This window comes from Mya arenaria, chromosome 15 (genome assembly GCF_026914265.1).
Source record: "Mya arenaria isolate MELC-2E11 chromosome 15, ASM2691426v1".
In the NCBI taxonomy this organism is placed as follows: Eukaryota; Metazoa; Mollusca; class Bivalvia; order Myida; family Myidae; genus Mya; species Mya arenaria.
In genome coordinates, this window is record NC_069136.1 from 28,934,587 (window position 1) to 28,956,594 (window position 22,008).

At 37.7% G+C, this 22,008-nt stretch overlaps 1 protein-coding gene and 1 long non-coding RNA gene across 7 annotated transcripts in view; both read right to left on the reverse strand.

The window, feature by feature from the left end:
• Nucleotides 1-2,757: 2,757 nt before the first annotated feature.
• The window catches only part of LOC128218819 (Na(+)/H(+) exchanger protein 7-like), a 46,026-nt gene continuing 26,775 nt past the window's right edge, over nucleotides 2,758-22,008 (reverse strand). For all 6 annotated transcript variants that reach the window (XM_052926537.1, XM_052926535.1, XM_052926540.1 and 3 more), the window contains exons 10-23: nucleotides 17,574-17,685; nucleotides 14,643-14,724; nucleotides 14,344-14,439; nucleotides 13,358-13,479; nucleotides 13,036-13,118; nucleotides 6,230-6,358; nucleotides 5,864-5,956; nucleotides 5,510-5,578; nucleotides 5,248-5,357; nucleotides 4,989-5,048; nucleotides 4,764-4,840; nucleotides 4,469-4,572; nucleotides 3,885-4,094; nucleotides 2,758-3,560 (exon numbers count right to left, since the gene is read on the reverse strand). In XM_052926537.1, coding sequence (XP_052782497.1) covers nucleotides 3,453-3,560; nucleotides 3,885-4,094; nucleotides 4,469-4,572; nucleotides 4,764-4,840; nucleotides 4,989-5,048; nucleotides 5,248-5,357; nucleotides 5,510-5,578; nucleotides 5,864-5,956; nucleotides 6,230-6,358; nucleotides 13,036-13,118; nucleotides 13,358-13,479; nucleotides 14,344-14,439; nucleotides 14,643-14,724; nucleotides 17,574-17,685 — 1,455 coding nt within the window. In that variant the 3' untranslated portion in view covers nucleotides 2,758-3,452. The remainder of the gene's footprint in view (nucleotides 3,561-3,884; nucleotides 4,095-4,468; nucleotides 4,573-4,763; nucleotides 4,841-4,988; nucleotides 5,049-5,247; nucleotides 5,358-5,509; nucleotides 5,579-5,863; nucleotides 5,957-6,229; nucleotides 6,359-13,035; nucleotides 13,119-13,357; nucleotides 13,480-14,343; nucleotides 14,440-14,642; nucleotides 14,725-17,573; nucleotides 17,686-22,008) is intronic.
• On the reverse strand, nucleotides 20,354-21,704 carry LOC128218822 (uncharacterized). Its single transcript, XR_008258473.1, has 4 exons — nucleotides 21,608-21,704; nucleotides 21,276-21,438; nucleotides 21,088-21,123; nucleotides 20,354-20,764 (listed from the first exon to the last, which is right to left on the reverse strand). It is a non-coding gene; the product is annotated as an uncharacterized LOC128218822 (long non-coding RNA).

Here is a 22,008-nt window from a genome sequence, read left to right on the forward strand (position 1 = left end):
ATTGTACACATGATTGGTTGTACAAGTGATCATGGAGTGTTGTTTCTACCTGCATTTAGTTTGCCTGATTGTACACATGATTGGTTGTACAGGTGATCATATAGTGTTGTTTCTACCTGCATTTAGTTTGCCTGATTGTACACATGATTGATTGTACAAGTGATCATGGAGTGTAATTTCTACCTTCATTTAGTTTGCCTGATTGTACACATGATTGGTTGTACAGGTGATCATATAGTGTTGTTTCTACCTGCATTTAGTTTGCCTGATTGTACACATGATTGGTTGTACAGGTGATCATATAGTGTTGTTTCTACCTGCATTTAGTTTGTTTGATTGTACACATGATTGGTTGTACAAGTGATCATGGAGTGTTGTTTCTACCTGCATTAAGTTTGGCTGATTGTACACATGATTGATTGTACAGGTGATCATGGAGTGTTGTTTCTATCTGCATTTAATTTGGCTGATTGTACACATGATTGGTTGTACAAGTGATCTTGGAGTGTTGTTTCTACCTGCATTAAATTTGGATGATTGTACACATGATTGATTGTACAAGTGATCATGGACTGTTGTTTCTACCTGCATTTAGTTTGGCTGATTGTACACATGATTGATTGTACAAGTGATCATGGACTGTTGTTTCTACCTGCATTAAGTTTGGCTGATTGTACACATGATTGATTGTACAAGTGATCATGGAGTGTTGTTTCTACCTGCATTTAGTTTGGCTGATTGTACACATGATTGATTGTACAAGTGATCATGGAGTGTTGTTTCTACCTGCATTAAGTTTGGCTGATTGTACACATGATTGATTGTACAGGTGATCATGGAATGTTGTTTCTACCTGCATTAAGTTCGGCTGATTGTACACATAATTGGTTGTACAAGTGTTCATGGGGTGTTGTTTTTACCTGCATTTAGTTTGGCTGATTGTACACATGATTGGTTGTACAGGTGATCATGGAATGTTGTTTCTACCTGCATTTTGTTAGCCTGATTGTACACATGATTGGTTGTACAGGTGATCATGGAGTGTTGTTTCTACCTGCATTTAGTTTGGCTGATTGTACACATGATTGATTTTACAGGTGATCATTGAGTGTTGTTTCTACCTGCATTAAGTTTGGCTGATTGTACACATGATTGATTTTACAGTTGATCATGGAGTGTTGTTTCTACCTGCATTAAGTTTGGCTGATGGTACACATGATTAGTTGTACAAGTGATCATGGAGTGTTGTTTCTACCTGCATTAAGTTTGGCTGATTGTACACATGATTGGTTGTACAGGTGATCATGGAGTGTTATTTCGACCTGCATTAAGTTTGGCTGATTGTACACATGATTGATTGTACAAGTGATCATGAAGTGTTGTTTCTACTTGCATTGGGTTTGGCTTATTGTACACATGATTGATTGTACAAGTGATCATGGAGTGTTGTTTCTACCTGCATTAAGTTTGGCTGATTGTACACATGATTGATTGTCCAAGTGATCATGAAGTGTAATTTCTACCTGCATTAAGTTTGTCTGATTGTACACATGATTGATTGTTCAAGTGATCATGGAGTGTTGTTTCTACCTGCATTAAGTTTGTCTGATTGTACACATGATTGGTTGTACAAGTGATCATGGAGTGTTGTTTCTACCTGCATTAAGTTTGTTTGATTTTACACATGATTGATTGTACAAGTGATCATGGAGTGTTGTTTCTACCTGCATTAAGTTTGTTTGATTGTACACATGATTGATTGTACAAATGATCATGGAGTGTTGTTTCTACCTGCATTAAGTTTGCCTGATTGTACACATGATTGATTGTACAAGTGATCATGGAGTGTTGTTTCTACCTGCATTAAGTTTGGCTGATTGTACATATGATTGGTTGTATAGGTGATCATGGAATGTTGTTTCTACCTGCATTCAGTTTGGCTGATTGTACACATGATTTATTGTATAGGTGATCATGGAGTGTTGTTTCTACCTGCAGTAAGTTTGGCTGATTGTACACATAATTGATCATGTTCAGAGTAACCTCGTCTAAGTTAGTGATAAATAAGCTCGATGCGCTGTCTTTGTCTCGAGGTTAACACCTGAACTGAAAAACTAACAGGAAGATGTCATGGAGAAACTATACGGACAGTGTTAATGTTTAACAAATATACCTACCTTTAAAATGACTTTCTTAATGCACTGATTTGAAAGCTGTCGTCTAGCATAAAAAATCATTGCCGTTCTATTCATAATATTGTAGCAATCATCACAAATTTTATATTTGGCTTATAACTTTTAATCGCTTTCCTGTGAAAACACAGCAAATGCAATATTTGAGTGCAAAATATTTAATGATTTATAATTTATAGTATGTGTGTGGGGGGAAGAGAAGAATTTCGCGCGAGGCTCATGTCATTGTAGAAAGAAACCTCAAACATACACTTTATAAACATGTCCAATGCATTTTGTTAGATGCATTTGGTTTAGCGGTCATAACCCTGGTAGTAAATTACTCCGTCGTGTTGCAAATGTAGAGAAATTTTACTTAAACATGCCTAATTTTTTTATCCGTGACAGTTAATTGTATACGAGGTTTTATATGCAATGTATAACTCCATGTTTTTTGTTGGTTTTTTTTGGCGATATTCCACATATTAAATGAGAAGATCAAGTGAATGATACTCCATGGTTTTGATTTTATTGAGTTTCAGCATAAAAATCTAAATGTATTTGCAACGGAATTCATGAGCATGCATATGTCTTCAGTTGTTTATTTAAAATTTGTTTTACAATTACATGACTTTACTCACAAAACGTAGCAGGCCGAAGGCCTTTCGATGCCTGAAGCTCATTCTAAAAGTCGTTTAATTGTCCAAAAACATACAAAGCATATTTAGTCATCGACAAAAGTATTTAACCACCATCTTGCATCATTCAACAGTTCTATTTTTAGACCGATCCAAGTTTTTTAGTCGAGTCATTCTTCGGGAATTGAACGGAAATTCTTCAATCGATCAGCTGTTGTCGATGCACATTTGTTTGGTTCGATCTAGGAGTAGGTCGTGAGTCGATGCCATAGTCTACTCAGGAGTTTTAACGAGCTGATCTTTTTTATCGATGTACAGTCTGAATTTGTTTTTTTCCGAAGAAGGGCGGTTACAAAAAGTTGCAAAGGTCATATACACAAAATGGTGTATATTGATTATGTTTTATTTTAAGTAATGTAAAGAATCAATAAGCATTATTTACGCAGTTTGCTGAATTTTTAAAAATGTTAAGAGTTTTCACTTAGGTAAAGTTGTCTGGGAAAATTCGGGTTTGAAACGTGTCAACCGGCTTTAGATATAAAATCCTATCTTAAGTGTCAGAACCGGAATTAAGGCTTGAAAATCGGTATGAAATGGGAAAGCAACTCGAACTTGTTTGTAGAAAATGATTCAAGACACGTATTCAAAACATGAAGGTGGCCTTTCCATTTTCATCATACTCTATATCAGTCCCTTGCGTATGTTCTGTTTCTGCTTCCTCTTGTTCCGTGTCGTCTAACGTAAATTGTACCTAAAGGAGGGAAAATAAATACGTTTAACTTTTTATTTTTAATGATATTCTTTATAAAATTATATATTCTACAAAAATAAAGTGTAAACGTATGTTTTTTCAATTTGCCATAAGGAAATATGTATAATTTGTATTATGTAATCGCCTTAAATCAAGAAAATGGCGCAGGCAATTGTGTATGCTAGTTTTGCCCAATCGTTGGCAACATTATATCTTAAATATTTCTTAAATCTAGCATCAGCACTTCTAACCTCTCCTTTATGAATGTAACGTTGCATGCGTTTATTTAGTGCGTCAAGGTGTAATGTGGAATGAAATGTAAACCTGGCTAGGTTTCCTTTCTTCGTACGCCCTAGAGCCGTCCATGTTGAATGAAAGGCTGTGTGAGGGCAGTGTTTGACCCTGCTCCAAAGACTCACGCTCCCTTCGCTCTCTAATGGCCATGTTCTGGCGGTACTTCTTGCGCAGTTGGCTTATCAGATGGTGCTGTTTATCGTGAGTCAGGTTCTTGTCGTGTACATTGAGGTGGAGCCGCTGAAGTGTTGAACCAACAGGCGTTTGAATGAAATCATGCAATACGAATTATATTTAACAGTTACCAATGGGTCATTTCTAAAATCATGAATTAGGGAAATCAACGTTATAACTGGTACACAAGCACTACGTTAAGTATGTACCTAATCTAACTACAGAGACAACCCAGATGTCAAAAAACGTGTTTATACGTACAAACACTGTGAATGTCGCAGGATAACAACCTTATTATATATTTGTTTTTTTTAATATGGCAGATTATTAAAGGAATTTAAACATATGCTTTTGATGGTGATCGGGAGCATGCATACTCTATATACAACACATCATCCATGTACGTATACTCACAATATAGGTCATGCGTAAATACTCACACTTCTGACGGTATGAAGTGTATCGGCCAGGAACTTATGATGATTTTCGCCATGTTTTATGTTCTCCTCCAAATGTTCTTCATCCCGTTTCTGAACATGATCATCTGCAATAAACACATAGTCAATGTATTTGTGTACATGCATGGCCAAATTTGGCCTGATAATCTCATAATATAACGTATAGTTAGGCAGTCGGTATGGTTACCCGCGCTTATCAACAATAGCCTTAAGCAGGGATTCGAAAGGGAAACATACAAAACAACTGTCCCCTGTCCCTGCATGCATTTCTACTCACGGAGTCTGTCGTGGGCCTCTTTCTCGTCATCGTCGTGGACTAGTGTGTTTAGGGCCAGCTCGCTGTCCAGTTTCCGACTGACCAGAATAGACAAGTGTGATGGGTTTTAACCATATATTTTATTAACTAATGTAGATTGCAATAGATTAGGTGCATAAGTAAAAGTAGAATATTTCAATCGATGGAATAATGCAAATACATCACATAAATCCGCGGTATACGTACATATCTGTCTTCACTCTTCGCAGTTTGGCGCCGCTTAACTGAAGGTTCTTGTAATGCTCTCTGAAATTAAATGAATATTGATTCACGTGTTTTATATACAATTTCTGTTTTCTGTGATTATGTTGACAAAATTCAAGTTTACACTGCAATGATTGTTTAGTTAACGTTCACAAAGAGAATTACAGAATTATGTTCTTGATTAAACTACTTAAGGGTGTTGCTATTAACTTAACTGCGATAACTTCGATATTTTACTTACTTCATGACCAGCTTTTCATAGTAGTTAGATATATCGCCGAGTGTAGATCTGCTTGCATTTCTTAGAACCACAGGCCTAATATAAGTATCGTCAATATGATCGATTTTAGCCTGAAATTGTGCAGGTATTTTACTCTTTAACGGCAAATAATCAATATTGATACCGTTTGTAATCGAAATAATTTATAACATGAAATTGGTATTTAAATCATTACAAATTCTATATATAAACAGTTGTATAATCAGATATACAACTAACAGACCTTGACTTGGTGATCGCCCATGGTGTAGCCTATGATCTCTTCAACGCCAGCCATAATGTGGTCAAATACCTGGTCAAATTAAACGTGTTTTTCTACAGACTATATTCATGAATTATGTGAACTTATTCAAGATTTGTACATAATATAATTCTATAAAAATAATGACAGTCTAATAAATCGTAATACATTCATTCCGAGCGAACTTGGCTTTCAAATTCACGGACTGTCGATAACAGCAAAAACCTGAAACAGCTTAAGTTGTTCGTTTACTCGTATAAGAAACAAAATGCGAAATCCTCGTAATATGAAATAGCGAAAGTGTTTCAATGGTAATTGTGTGTAATCACGAGTTACATGATTTGAGATTTCCTCGTTTAGACTCATGTCTTTGTCTTTATCCGCCAACTTCACTCTCAACTTCTTCACCAGCCATTTTATAGTTCCACCCTGAAAACAAATGATATTTGGGTATAAAACATTTGCTTGTTTCAATAATAGCCCTCGACAAAGTGTCTTAATTCTTGATGAAACGACCATATAAGTATGTTACCAAAATGCAATTCGATTCGAATGAAATGAAAACTAAGGCAATTCAAATACTTTAAACATTAATAAATTACAAAATCTGAGCTTGTATTTTATAAATTTAACCATACCGTCGTAACAACCTATTTAATACACTTCAAAGTTAACTAAAATTCTTAAATATAACAGATGAACCTGTATAAAGACCGTGAAGAAGATAATAAAGAGCGTGGTGGTGACGAACATGTTCTTCATGGGGATTTCGTCCTCGTTGATCAGGGCCACAAGAGAGAAGCACACTGCACCACGCAACCCACCGTAACTCTGTAAGAGATACCCAAGTACACTGCTGTCAAGACCTAAACACCACAGTAGTTTTGTTAGAGAACCCCAGCACTCTGGTAACCAGGCTGGAATACTCACAGTAACAGTGTAAGAGAACCACCATAGCACTGGTTACTATGCTTGAATACCCACAGTAACCCTGTTAGAGAACCTCCAGAGCTGTGGTAACCAGGCTTGAATACCAACAGTAACAGTGTAAGAGAACCCCCATAACACTGGTTACTATGCTTGAATACCCACAGTAACCCTGTTAGAGAACCTCCAGAGCTCTGGTAACCAGGCTTGAATACCCACAGTAACCCTGTTAGAGAACCCCCAGATCTGTGGTAACCAGGCTTGAATACCAACAGTAACAGTGTAAGAGAACCACCATAACACTGGTTACTATGCTTGAATACCCACAGTAACCCTGTTAGAACACCCCCAGAGCTCTGGTTACTATGCTTGAATACCCACAGTAACCCTGTTAGAGAACCCCCAGAGCTCTGGTAACCAGGCTTGAATACCCACAGTAACCCTGTTAGAGAACCCCCAGAGCTCTGGTAACCAGGCTTGAATACCAACAGTAACAGTGTAAGAGAACCCCCATAACACTGGTTACTATGCTAGAATACCCACAGTAACCCTGTTAGAGACCCCCCAGAGCTCTGGTAACCAGGCTTGAATACTCACAGTAACAGTGTAAGAGAACCACCATAACACTGGTTACTATGCTTGAATACCCACAGTAACTCTGTTAGAACACCCTAGAGCTCTGGTAACCAGGCTTGAATACTCACAGTAACAGTGTAAGAGAACCACCATAACACTGGTTACTATGTTTGAATACCCACAGTAACCCTGTTAGAAAACCCCCAGAGCTCTGATAACCAGGCTGGAATACTCACAGTAACAGTGTAAGAGAACCACCATTACACTGGTTACTATGCTTGAATACCCACAGTAACCCTGTTAGAGAACCCCCACAGCTCTGGTAACCAGGCTTGAATACCAACAGTAACAGTGTAAGAGAACCCCCATAACACTGGTTACTATGCTTGAATACCCACAGTAACCCTGTTAGAGAACCCCCAGAGCTCTGGTAACCAGGCTTGAATACTCACAGTAACTATGTTAGAGAACCTCCAGAGCTCTAGTAACCAGGCTTGAATACTCACAGTAACCCTGTTAGAGAACCTCCAGAGCTCTGGTAACCAGGCTTGAATACTCACAGTAACCCTGTTAGAGAACCCCCAGAGCTCTGGCAACTAGGCTTGAGTACTCACAGTAACCCTGTTAGAGAACCTCCAGAGCTCTGGTAACCAGGCTTGAATACCAACAGTAACCCTGTTAGAGAACCCCCAGAGCTCTGGCAACTAGGCTTGAATACTCACAGTAACCCTGTTAGAGAACCTCCAGAGCTCTGGTAACCAGGCTTGAATACTCACAGTAACCCTGTTAGAGAACCTCCAGAGCTCTGGCAACTAGGCTTGAATACTCACAGTAACCCTGTTAGAGAACCTCCAGAGCTCTGGTAACCAGGCTTGAATACCCACAGTAACCCTGTTAGAGAACCCCCAGAGCTCTGGTAACCAGGCTTGAATACTCACAGTAACCCTGTTAGAGAACCTCCAGAGCTCTGGTAACTAGGCTTGAATACTCACAGTAACAGTGTGAGAGAACCACCATAACACTGGTTACTATGCTTGAATACCCACAGTAACCCTGTTAGAGAACCCCCAGAGCTCTGGTAACCAGGCTTGAATACTCACAGTAACCCTGTTAGAGAACCTCCAGAGCTCTGGTAACCAGGCTTGAATACTCACAGTAACCCTGTTAGAGAACCTCCAGAGCTCTGGTAACTAGGCTTGAATACTCACAGTAACAGTGTAAGAGAACCACCATTACACTGGTTACTATGCTTGAATACCCACAGTAACCCTGTTAGAGAACCCCCAGAGCTCTGGTAACCAGGCTTGAATACTCACAGTAACCCTGTTAGAGAACCTCCAGAGCTCTGGTTACCAGGCTTGAATACTCACAGTAACCCTGTTAGAGAACCTCCAGAGCTCTGGTAACCAGGCTTGAATACTCACAGTAACCCTGTTAGAGAACCCCCAGAACTCTGGTAACCAGGCTTGAATACTCACAGTAACCCTGTTAGAGAACCCCCAGAGCTCTGGTAACTAGGCTTGAATACTCACAGTAACCCTGTTAGAGAACCCCCAGAGCTCTGGTAACCAGGCTTGAATACTCACAGTAACCCTGTTAGAGAACCCCCAGAGCTCTGGTAACCAGGCTTGAATACTCACAGTAACCCTGTTAGAGAACCCCCAGAGCTCTGGTAACCAGGCTTGAATACTCACAGTAACCCTGTTAGAGAACCCCCAGAGCTCTGGTAACCAGGCTTGAATACTCACAGTAACCCTGTTAGAGAACCTCCAGAGCTCTGGTAACCAGGCTTGAATACTCACAGTAACAGTGTAAGAGAACCACCATAACACTGGTTACTATGCTTGAATACCCACAGTAACCCTGTTAGAGAACCTCCAGAGCTCTGGTAACCAGGCTTGAATACTCACAGTAACAGTGTAAGAGAACCACCATAACACTGGTTACTATGCTTGAATACCCACAGTAACCCTGTTAGAACACCCCCAGAGCTCTGGTAACCAGGCTTGAATACTCACAGTAACCCTGTTAGAGAACCCCCAGAGCTCTGGCAACTAGGCTTGAATACTCACAGTAACCCTGTTAGAGAACCCCCAGAGCTCTGGCAACTAGGCTTGAATACTCACAGTAACCCTGTTAGAGAACCCCCAGAGCTCTGGTAACCAGGCTTGAATACTCGCAGTAACAGTGTAAGAAAACCACCATAACACTGGTTACTATGCTTGAATACCCACAGTAACCCTGTTAGAGAACCTCCAGAGCTCTGGTAACCAGGCTTGAATACCCACAGTAACCCTGTTAGAGAACCCCCAGAGCTGTGGTAACCAGGCTTGAATACCAACAGTAACAGTGTAAGAGAACCCCCATAACACTGGTTACTATGCTTGAATACCCACAGTAACCCTGTTAGAGAACCTCCAGAGCTCTGGTAACCAGGCTTGAATACTCACAGTAACAGTGTAAGAGAACCACCATAACACTGGTTACTATGCTTGAATACCCACAGTAACCCTGTTAGAACACCCCCAGAGCTCTGGTAACCAGGCTTGAATACTCACAGTAACAGTGTAAGAGAACCACCATAACACTGGTTACTATGCTTGAATACCCACAGTAACCCTGTTAGAGAACCCCCAGAGCTCTGGTAACCAGGCTTGAATACCAACAGTAACAGTGTAAGAGAACCCCCATAACACTGGTTACTATGCTTGAATACCCACAGTAACCCTGTTAGAGAACCCCCAGAGCTCTGGTAACCAGGCTTGAATACTCACAGTAACAGTGTAAGAGAACCACCATAACACTGGTTACTATGCTTGAATACCCACAGTAACTCTGTTAGAACACCCTAGAGCTCTGGTAACCAGGCTTGAATACTCACAGTAACAGTGTAAGAGAACCACCATAACACTGGTTACTATGTTTAAATACCCACAGTAACCCTGTTAGAAAACCCCCAGAGCTCTGATAACCAGGCTGGAATACTCACAGTAACAGTGTAAGAGAACCACCATTACACTGGTTACTATGCTTGAATACCCACAGTAACCCTGTTAGAGAACCCCCACAGCTCTGGTAACCAGGCTTGAATACCAACAGTAACAGTGTAAGAGAACCCCCATAACACTGGTTACTATGCTTGAATACCCACAGTAACCCTGTTAGAGAACCCCCAGAGCTCTGGTAACCAGGCTTGAATACTCACAGTAACTATGTTAGAGAACCTCCAGAGCTCTGGTAACCAGGCTTGAGTACTCACAGTAACCCTGTTAGAGAACCTCCAGAGCTCTGGTAACCAGGCTTGAATACTCATAGTAACCCTGTTAGAGAACCCCCAGAGTTCTGGCAACTAGGCTTGAATACTCACAGTAACCCTGTTAGAGAACCTCCAGAGCTCCTGTAACCAGGCTTGAATACTCACAGTAACCCTGTTAGAGAACCCCCAGAGCTCTGGCAACTAGGCTTGAATACTCCCAGTAACCCTGTTAGAGAACCTCCAGAGCTCTGGTAACCAGGCTTGAATACTCACAGTAACCCTGTTAGAGAACCTCCGGAGCTCTGGCAACTAGGCTTGAATACTCACAGTAACCCTGTTAGAGAACCTCCAGAGCTCTGGTAACAACCAGGCTTGAATACCCACAGTAACCCTGTTAGAGAACCTCCAGAGCTCTGGTAACCAGGCTTGAATACTCACAGTAACCCTGTTAGAGAACCCCCAGAGCTCTGGTAACCAGGCTTGAATACTCACAGTAACCCTGTTAGAGAACCTCCAGAGCTCTGGTAACTAGGCTTGAATACTCACAGTAACAGTGTAAGAGAACCACCATAACACTGGTTACTATGCTTGAATACCCACAGTAACCCTGTTAGAGAACCCCCAGAGCTCTGGTAACCAGGCTTGAATACTCACAGTAACCCTGTTTGAGAACCTCCAGAGCTCTGATAACCAGGCTTGAATACTCACAGTAACCCTGTTAGAGAACCTCCAGAGCTCTGGTAACCAGGCTTGAATACTCACAGTAACCCTGTTAGAGAACCCCCAGAGCTCTGGTAACCAGGCTTGAATACTCACAGTAACCCTGTTAGAGAACCCCCAGATCTCTGGCAACTAGGCTTGAATATTCACAGTAACCCTGTTAGAGAACCTCCAGAGCTCTGGTAACCAGGCTTGAATACTCACAGTAACAGTGTAAGAGAACCACCATAACACTGGTTACTATGCTTGAATACCCACAGTAACCCTGTTAGAACACCCCCAGAGCTCTGGTAACCAGGCTTGAATACTCACAGTAACCCTGTTAGAGAACCCCCAGAGCTCTGGCAACTAGGCTTGAATACTCACAGTAACCCTGTTAGAGAACCTCCAGAGCTCTGGTAACCAGGCTTGAATACTCACAGTAACAGTGTAAGAGAACCACCATAACACTGGTTACTATGCTTGAATACTCACAGTAACCCTGTTAGAGAACCCCCAGAGCTCTGGTAACCAGGCTTGAATACTCACAGTAACAGTGTAAGAGAACCACCATAACACTGGTTCCTATGCTTGAATACCCACAGTAACTCTGTTAGAGAACCTCCAGAGCTCTGGTAACCAGGCTTGAATACTCACAGTAACAGAGTAAGAGAACCACCATAACACTGGTTATTATGCTTGAATACCCACAGTAACCCTGTTAGAGAACCTCCAGAGCTCTGGTAACCAGGCTTGAATACTCACAGTAACAGAGTAAGAGAACCACCATAACACTGGTTACTATGCTTGAATACCCACAGTAACCCTGTTAGAGAACCCCCAGAGATCTGGTAACCAGGCTTGAATACTCACAGTAACTATGTTAGAGAACCTCCAGAGCTCTGGCAACTAGGCTTGAATACCCACAGTAACCCTGTAAGAGAACCTCCAGAGCTCTGGTAACTAGGCTTGAATACTCACAGTAACCCTGTTAGAGAACCTCCAGAGCTCTGGTAACTAGGCTTGAATACCCACAGTAACCCTGTTAGAGAACCCCCAGAGCTCTGGTAACCAGGCTTGAATACTCACAGTAACCCTGTTAGAGAACCTCCAGAGCTCTGGCAACTAGGCTTGAATACCCACAGTAACCCTGTTAGAGAACCTCCAGAGCTCTGGTAACTAGGCTTGAATACTCACAGTAACCCTGTTAGAGAACCTCCAGAGCTCTGGTAACCAGGCTTGAATACTCACAGTAACCCTGTTAGAGAACCCCCAGAGCTCTGGTAACCAGGCTTGAATACCCACAGTAACCCTGTAAGAGAACCCCCATAACACTGGTAGCCAGCCTTGAATACCCTCAGTAACACTGTAAGAGAACCCAAAGAACACTGGTAACCAGGCTTGAATACCCTCAGATTCTGTCAGAGAACGCCGATAACTGTGGTAAGCAGGCTTAGCTACCAACAATAATTATGTAAGAAAACCCCAATAAGTCCGGTAGCCAGGCTAGAATACCCATAATACTACATTAAAAATAACCTCATTCTGCAATAGCTAGGTGAGCCTTAATATTTACTCAAATTTGTTATGTCATGGTGTTGTTGCATTCCAAAAGTCTTCATCTATATGCTAACAACTATCCAATTCATATGAAACCAAGAAGTAGCAGGTAACGTGTTGAATGGCAACACTACCAAACAGTAATAAGTAAACATTCGTATGAGAAAAAAGATTATGCAAGAACGCATAGCGGACGGAGATAAAGCAAATATAGCAATGTCTTTCCTTTAGTAATTTACCAAACTTTTGGTACCTTTTAGAAATGGACTTAGTTAATCCAAGCATGGTATAAAAAACTTCCACTTTCCAATACTTTACAGGAAACCTTATTTAAAATATAAAGAGGCCCGATCTGATTTATTTACATTTAATGATCTACGTCAAACGTATTTTTTTTCAGTAATTTTATCTTGTGTATATAACGATTCACATTCATCATGCATTAGCTATCTTAAGAATCTGAAAGTTCCTTGTTATGGACAGAACTTACTATCATGAACATTTCATCTAACCGTATCTTCCTCACTCGTCCTGTGGAATATTTGTTCAGGAAGAACGAAATACCATATGTGGCTGAAATTAACAATCAAACAATTCACTGTTTAACTTTGTACTATTTGAATTTTGTTGAGACGTTATTAGCTTGTTATTTTTGCTCGATCACTTTTCATTTTGATAAACAAAATAACTTATAGTGTTCGATTTTGAATGTTTTCATGTATACAGAAAATGATTGCAAATGGGATAAACCGGCTCAAGACCAACCTTGACCTTGTTGTAGGGTATACTTAACATCTACACTGAAGACTTACTCAGAAACCTGTAGAGAATACAGAGCAGCAATGCCCAGAGAGAGAAGCCAGTCATCCATGCATGACTGGTCTTGACGGTAACGTTCCCGAGGAATAGAAAAATAATGATTTCACTCGCGGTCCTGTAACAGAATTGTTAACATCATCAGATACAAACATGTTTTATATATGTCCATACAAGGCGGTTATCAATCAAAATTGGAGTACACTTTTTCCTAAACAAACATGACAGAGGAGCTTTAATTGACCTTTCGCAATATGACTTACAACAACATCCATAGAAAAGGAGAAGCAAAAAAACGAATTTCATTTTTTTCTTGTAAATATTTTTTGAATTAACGTCACCTTATTGTGTTTCCCTCACGATTTCCGATTAACGGGAAAAAGATTAATATTTTTCTAAAATTGTATTATTAAAGGTACATTACATTTGTTAACTTTTAGTGTAAGATCAAATTTGTTTCACCCGCGACCACAGGAACTAATATATTCACTTGTGGCTGTGTCACTCGTTATAATAGTGCTTTCTGTGATTACTCGGTGAAATACATTTCGATCTGAGACCGAAATTCAACACATATTCCTTATCAATTATCACTTTTTTCAAAAATAAATGCTTTTGTGGTATATCTCTGAAATTTTCAAAGGATATGCAAAACATGTTGAAAAATATGTATTTCGCAAAACAATATTATAAACATGTTTTTGCACCAAGGAGACGATGTGTTTATCATATATTGGTGTTTGAATGTTTGGTCAATAAAAATAACAATATCCTTAAAAATATACATTGTTTTACAAATGTGTGCTAGGTCACTAGTCTATGGACAACCAATAGAAGTCTGAAAAACGTTACAATATTTGTGTACCTTTTATACACTTAATTGAACTGTTTCGGGTTTTACCATTTTTTACAAGTTTGTAAGATGTTGTTGTTGTTGTTTTTTTCAAATCTATTTGGTGAAAAACTTTCAATGAACACTTACGCCATAACTTTAGAGAAAAACTTCACGCCCATTCTTGATTTGTTCGTGATGTTTTGGAATGCATAATGGACCTGAATTATGCCACAGGCGATAATGCTGAAAATGAATAAGAGTTTGCCAGATAACGGACACCTGTATTTCGCCATTCAGTCGTTCATTTATAATTCTAAAATCGTCAGTGGTCTGAACAAGACCTTCTTAAACATCGCCTTACATGTAAAACAATGTGTTCTGTTGTTTCTTATGAAATCATCACTTCATTTACAAGTATGCTGTCTCCTTGGAGTATTGTTGCTTACCTTATGATCCCCGAAAACTCAAAGAGATCGGACAAAATATAGGACAGATAGGCGAACCCAAACACTATCAGCGGCTCAACCACTGGAACAAACGTGATGGTGTTTATGGCAATCGTCGAATTTTCAATCTTAAAGATCAAGTTGGTATAATAAAACTAATTTCAACAGATTGATATAGAAGTAAATAAACAAACATAATTATGTGAAAGTTATTTTATAAAAGTTATAAACTGAACTTTGTTTCCAACGATCATAACATTAAAATAAACATACAACTCCTCGCTGACTGTCTGTATAACTGTATGTATGTACAACCTCACCATCGTCTTGCATATTTCCCCTACAAATTGATTGTCTGTCAAATGTACGATAGTCATGTTCTAAATTAAGAGACTGGATAAGTTGCAAACTGTCTGTCTTGTTCTAGGTTCACGGCAAGAAAATTGAGCTTGCTAAGTGAGGCCGCAGGTCGAGAAAGCTCGCACAATAAAGTTTGAAGTTTGCATGGGCCAGTGATAATCGAGGATTTTTAAATTTGCTGTAGCTTCATATCATGTAGACTCGATTTGACTGTGAATACAAACATTTTCGTAGAGCGTATTTTGTCGATCTACATGACTTGGTAAAGTCGTCTATTTTTCATAGATCGCTCTGTCCTCTACGCATGCGTAAAGTAACTATGATTGACAGTTAAAGGTGCTGCTGTCTTGAGGCAGTTGAAGTTTACGTCATGAACCCGATTTTGAAAAAGTTGTGTAATCAAATCCTATTTACATCTATTTAGTACACAATTGAAATATTTAAGTGGCAATATTCAAATAACAAACTCATTTCGCTCGTTTCTTCCTTTAATATGCTCTTTATAATATTCAAGAAATTCAGTACTAAAATGTGCAATCTTTTGTTGATTATTATGAATCAAAACCAGAACGAGGTCATCTCAGTTAAGTTTTGTTTTATGCAAACATACCTAGGTAATTCTAATAAACTTAATATCAACAACATATTCACAAAACAACGACAATATACAAATACCCGACACTCATTTAATGAAACTAGCTCCTGGGTGGTTTAATTTTCCAAAATGCCACGTGACTAAACAAAGGGTGAAGCTATTAGGTCATTAAAAGTCAAACACCAAATACGTTAAAGTTCATTTTAGTCATCAACAGAAAATGGTACGAGTTTTCTCGGTCTGCGGCGTCGCTGCGCTCGTTCCATTTTCTGTAGATCACCAAAATGAACTCTAACATATCGTAGATTGCCAAAATAAACTCGAACTTATTTGGTGATCGCACTTATTTGACCCACTATTTTTTCCGTTAGTTAAGTCCCGTGGTATTTTGGCGCGAAAGTTAACCTGTTCGGGAGTTGGTTTTATTAAATGAGTGCAGGGTGATGGTATATTATTGCGGCTATGTCAGTATGTTATAAAAGCAGATACAATTAATTGACGTTTGAACAAAAACTTAAAAGCATCGAAACATTCACGTCTATTATACTTTTCGTTCAAAATAAACAAATTGATATTGATATTTAGATTTTTAGAATGTTTGCATAATTTATTTACAGAATTTTACTGGGATGACCTCGTTAAGGTTTTTTTCATAATGCTTAACAAAAGATTGCACATTTTGGTACTTAATTTGTTTGATTGGTTGTATATTATTAAGAGCATACTAAAGGAAGAAACGTAAATAAGATTTTGTATTTCAATATTGCCACAAAAAAAAAGTGTGCACAGAATAGTTATCAATACACTTTGATTGCTGGTAACACATCAATTTCAAAATCGGATACATGACCAGTGCCGTAGCTACACCTTCTTCTTTTGCCTCAATTTACACAAACCATTGGGGCGGAATGTCTATATTTGAAAAAGAACTAAATATTAGATATAATAGAATAAACTCTACACACTACGGTCCTATACCGTGTAATGTTGGCTTATATATTATGTAAAGTGACAATATGTGAGACGTTTAGAAGTAGGTTTATGGTATTGGTAACAAAGCCTCATATGATTGTATCAGTAAATTTCTACTAAATGCACATTTGTTTTGTCTAAATTTATGTAAACCGTTTAGAATTAACTTCAACTGTATCAAAAGTTATAGCAATAAACATGTTGAAATGTTATATTTTATGTTACGTATTTATGTATTTAATTCCACCATGGATACTGCAGAATGCAGGAAATCGCTTCTTGCAAGAAAAAAAATCCAAGGGGACACGCCTAGACCGGTCTGCCTCGGTGTTTTTTTAGGTCTGGCTACGGCACTGATGACAACGGCACACTTAACTGTCAATCATAGTAACTCCGCGCATTCGCAGAGAACAGGGCGATCTATGGCTAATAGAGGGCTGTACCAAATCATGAAGACCGACAAATTACTCTCTACGAAAATAAATGGTTGTATTCACCGTCAAATCTGCTCTATATGATATGGAGCTACAGTAAATGGATTGTACACAAATAAGTGTGAACACCAATGAGAACACAAAATAGAAAAACAAAACATGACTGGCACACAGAAAAAGACATACACGGAGTATTACAGTCACAAGATTTACGTAAGAAATTGAGGAGGGCATGTTTTAGTATTGCGGTTCATTGGTCTGTGAATACAGTTGTACAGTGCACTAAATGGTTTCATATACAGATAAACCAAAATTCTAAAAAATCCTTTATCCTCTCTAGACATATTAACTTACCATAAATTCGGCTATTTGAATAGCGGCGGCGTAATGACGTAACTTGTTTTATCAACGGCACATACATCTTACAATTATAGAACGTCACTTGATCAATCACAAGTGTCGTGTAATACCAGAGACGTATACGTAAGATGGTTTGTTCATCGGACTATGAATGCACGTTCATCTATGAAAATTCAGTAGGAGTGAAAGTATTACATAATGGCAAAATACCTTTGACCGAGTTCGTATATTTGGTGATGATGGACGACACCAGTCCACAGAATATCCCAATCAATAACCCAAAGCCGACAACGACCAGGAACTTCGCTACTCCCAAAAACACCTAGGCAGTTAACAAAAGAAATTAGTTGCAATAGTAAAATGATGTTTGTTGTTGTTGCTTTTTTCATTTTTAAATTCGATTGTTGGTTATTTATACATATTATTATAATAAAATAATGTAATTTGGTTGATCAACTGAAATAATTAATCCGACAGTGAATAAAAACAGTTAAAAAATACTTCCGTGATAATGAGTTGAGCGAATTTCACGAAAGAGGATTTTATCAATGTTTCAATAAAAAACTTTTTTTCATAAATGTCTCTATACAAAATGAATATGTTTTTTGTGTCAAAATAGTCAACATTACCCTATCAACAATTTCTTGCGGCTGTGTGTCTTGTGTCATCAAGAATAGCTGATAAAATCTTCTTTCGAAAATCATCTTCAATTCCTTATTACCGCAAAACATGTCGGAAAGCATATATGTCTTACTCAAGAAAAATATTGATTAAAAAAAATATCAATAAAACATGAGCTTTTAAAACTTTCTTTTTATGTTTTGCCTTCCCCACACACTTGTTGTACTGTGGCAGGCCATTAAAGAAGCATATTTGACGCAGTGTTTTGTTGACGTGAGATATCCTTTCCGCTACCATAGCCGCCCAATGCAGACCCTAAATTTGGGTGTCCCCATTACCTCTATCATACACCGGCGAACTACCGCAGCAGTGTGAACCGTACTCAAATTGTCGGCTTCTGATTACCGCTATCGTACAGCGTCGGAATACCGCTAATTTTTATAATTTTGTACATGTTTTGCTAAAAGCAGAGTCTTAAATCTCATGATCAACATGCGTTATCAGTTAGGTAAAACGTTTATCAAATTAAACACAGTACAAATTTCTACTACAATTAAAGAAATTACACTTTTCTTTCTACTCAAAACCTTTTATTTAAGGATTTAATTGCGGGGTTGATGTCATTATCGGGGTATGAACGCTATTGGGTTGGTCAATGTGTGTGGAGTCCGAAGGACTCCATGCGTACTTTGACCAACCCAATTGCGTTCATATCCCCGATAATGACATCAACCCCGCAATTCATTCCTTATATTTACACCAATAGTTCATTATTTCATTCAAGAATTGTTAAAAAATACTTTATTTCATTTAAGAAAACCTCTCAGTAATCCGTTCTTACCCATTCTGTAAATAGAACGACCCGACTATAACCGGAAACATTTTTTTTCAAATAACGTCACAATAACGCGGGAAAAGATCAACCACTTGAAATCACTTTAAAACGTAAAATTGAAACACTTTTGGTACCAATATATTTAAAATATAATAAACTGACACTTTTAAAAATGTTGATCTATATTTTACGGGACCTGCAGACATAATACAACCAATAACAAGATCAATAGCTTTCATGTATATTGTTATGCAATGAATTACGATCCGAACATATCCGAAGATGTTGCGTTCATCGATTGATGAACGCAATTGCCGAAAGGCAGTTCATTATTTAAGGAATGGAAGTTGAGGTGTAAATATAAACATGTGAATGCAATAAAATGTATTTTATCGGTTTTATTATGTAACGGCATTAAAAATATTAACTAATAAATAAATATGACATATCGGCATAACTACGCTCTGGTTGACTTCAGAACAATACACAACTCTCATTAATACACTACGGATATGATGAATATTGAACAAAGGTAGCAATAACCGTAGACGTGTGTTGTAGTCATTAAATTGAATATCATCATCAGTAGGTAAACGCACATGCAAAACAGCGCAATGGTAATCCTGTGATATGTAGATTGTGGTATTTTCCTTTTCTATATTGGCCACTTTATTTTTTTTTATAAAACTACTATAGGCGAGTTTTGTAGATAGGAATTGCTTCTTTTTAAAATTTGTTAAATAAATAAATGATATTAGTATTTATTAATACACTGTGGTAGTTCTAGTACTGACTTTTATCTATATGTATTTCAAAATTGCCGGAGACGTTTAATTGTTTTATCAATTTTGAAATTATACCACGTGAGCGTGCATTGATACACTATGGCAGTTTAAACTTTTGTAGTAACTCGATATTAGTGTTACTTGTGTTTCTCATAAATACGCTAAGGCTAGTATTGAATATTTCTAAGCCGACAGTTTTGTACTACGGTATTAAAAAAAGGTTTTCCAAAAATTATTTCAAACGTACAATGCTTCAGAAGATATTTGAATGGCAGCGTTTTTTTTTTATTTTAATCAATTTATGCATAAGTGTAAATTGAAGTAAACCACATAAACAATCTCTGGAATGCAATGTATGACTGAACCATGTGTGTTGAAATACGGTATTTTAGCCGTGCTTAATTTTAATGCATGAAATAATTACAATTTTCCAGGCACATATCATTTCATGTTAAAGTCAGTAATAAAACAAAAATTGAAACTTACAATTTAAGAAGTGGTGTTAATATGTGTGTGTCTCTAGTTCATTGTTGTTTTTGGTCCTTGACTTGTACCCCTAAACAGGGCTTAATTTTGAATGATCAACTAATGGGCTTGTCCCTGTAGTTTTCGACTTTCGTTATATAAATATTTCTATTTCTTTTATTATTTACACATGCATAGTACGGTTACAAAACAATATGTTTTATATCAAATAAATCAGAAAGGAATTAATAATCTACTATCATGATATTTTATACACATGCTCGTTCATTTTCCATATAAATGTATACTTAAGTTATATGAATAAAATCCAAATACGGATTTACAATCATTTTTACATCAAGGTTATAAAATGGTTACATATTAGATTGAATTTCATTAATTTATTTACATCATAGGAATATAGGGAAAACATATGGATTAAATCAAACATGACGATCATCAATAATGATATGATTCATTGTTAGGTAGTAATCCTCTATATCAACAAATAACGCATGTACATGAAGGAAAGAAATAAACCAAAACATAAATCAACGCATTTGAGTGTAACGATTATCTTGCCAAAAAATCCCAAAATATGTCACGGGAAACAACTACAGTATAATCACACCATGAGATTAACGAAACGACAACAAAGTCTTGAGGAGTTTCTGATGCAATGCAATAACATCGGTCTGTAAAATGAAAACACATATTGATGTGTTATAAAGACACGTTGTAAGCGACAATTGCATTGTATATGCATACTTTCGTAAAAAATGTGCCAATTTTAAGTGCGAAATGTTTGATACTATTACAAAATTTAAAACAAACATTATTTGTCACTTGTAAAAAAAAGTATTATTCCAAATAATACTGTAGGAGGATTACTTTCTCTTCTTGGCGGCTTTTTTGCCTAGACCTTCGCAATGATGTATCCGAAACTAAAGGTTGATACCTGAACAACATTTTGTTATTATTATTTCATCAATACTATATTGAAAAGTTATTTAAATACCTGATTGATCTAAACGGCGCTTTCTTGTACTAGACTCTGAAATCAAAGATGTGCCATTGAACAGTAGGAATAATTTAATGTATGCATTTTCATAAACTTAAGAAACATACCATTCATTGTTTTGATTTAAGGAACGTTTTAAAATGCAATACTATAAAAACATACATTATTAAAAATGTTTTACACACTTGAGTTGTTTATTACTTTCCACGGTGTTTCTGGAGCTAAGTCTTGGGCAAGCTGACTCTGCACTGCACCGAGCCAAAGGGGTCAAGTTCAGCAATGTCGCTTGTTTGCTTTGATTTCCTTATACGCGTGCTATAATCTGACACCGATAAGTTGTTCTGCAACCTAAAACAGATACATACACTATTAAACAGCTGGTTAATTTTAAAAGATGGTGTTCATGTTTCATTTTGGTAGTACATGCAACGATCAATATGTTATCTACCGTGATTATGGTTACGTCTTAACAGTCTACAGCATGTTTGTAATTTACTGTAAAAGAAGGTATAATTACCATTCTCTGAAACGGTTGGGTATGGGTAGCCCGAGTGTTGACTGCCTTGTCTTGATGAAACTGCTCACAAGCGAGATATCCAAGGCAAACCACACTGAATAGAGCCAAAAACGAACGCTTTGCGTTTGTACACTGTTATTGATGTTGAGATGGTCGTGACAGTCCACAACACCCATGTACTTATATAAGTCAACAATTGCAGAATGCGATACATGATTTTTTCATTTTCCACTCATAACCCTGTCTTGTCAGCTATTTATTATAAGATCGAAACATGTAATCGTGTTGCACACATGTTTAGATTAATTTCATGAAATGGAGATAAGCTTCCTTTCCGAGGTCTTTCGTATCATGTGTACCTCCTAACTTTGTAATCTCTTTTTTGTGGACTGATTTTGTGA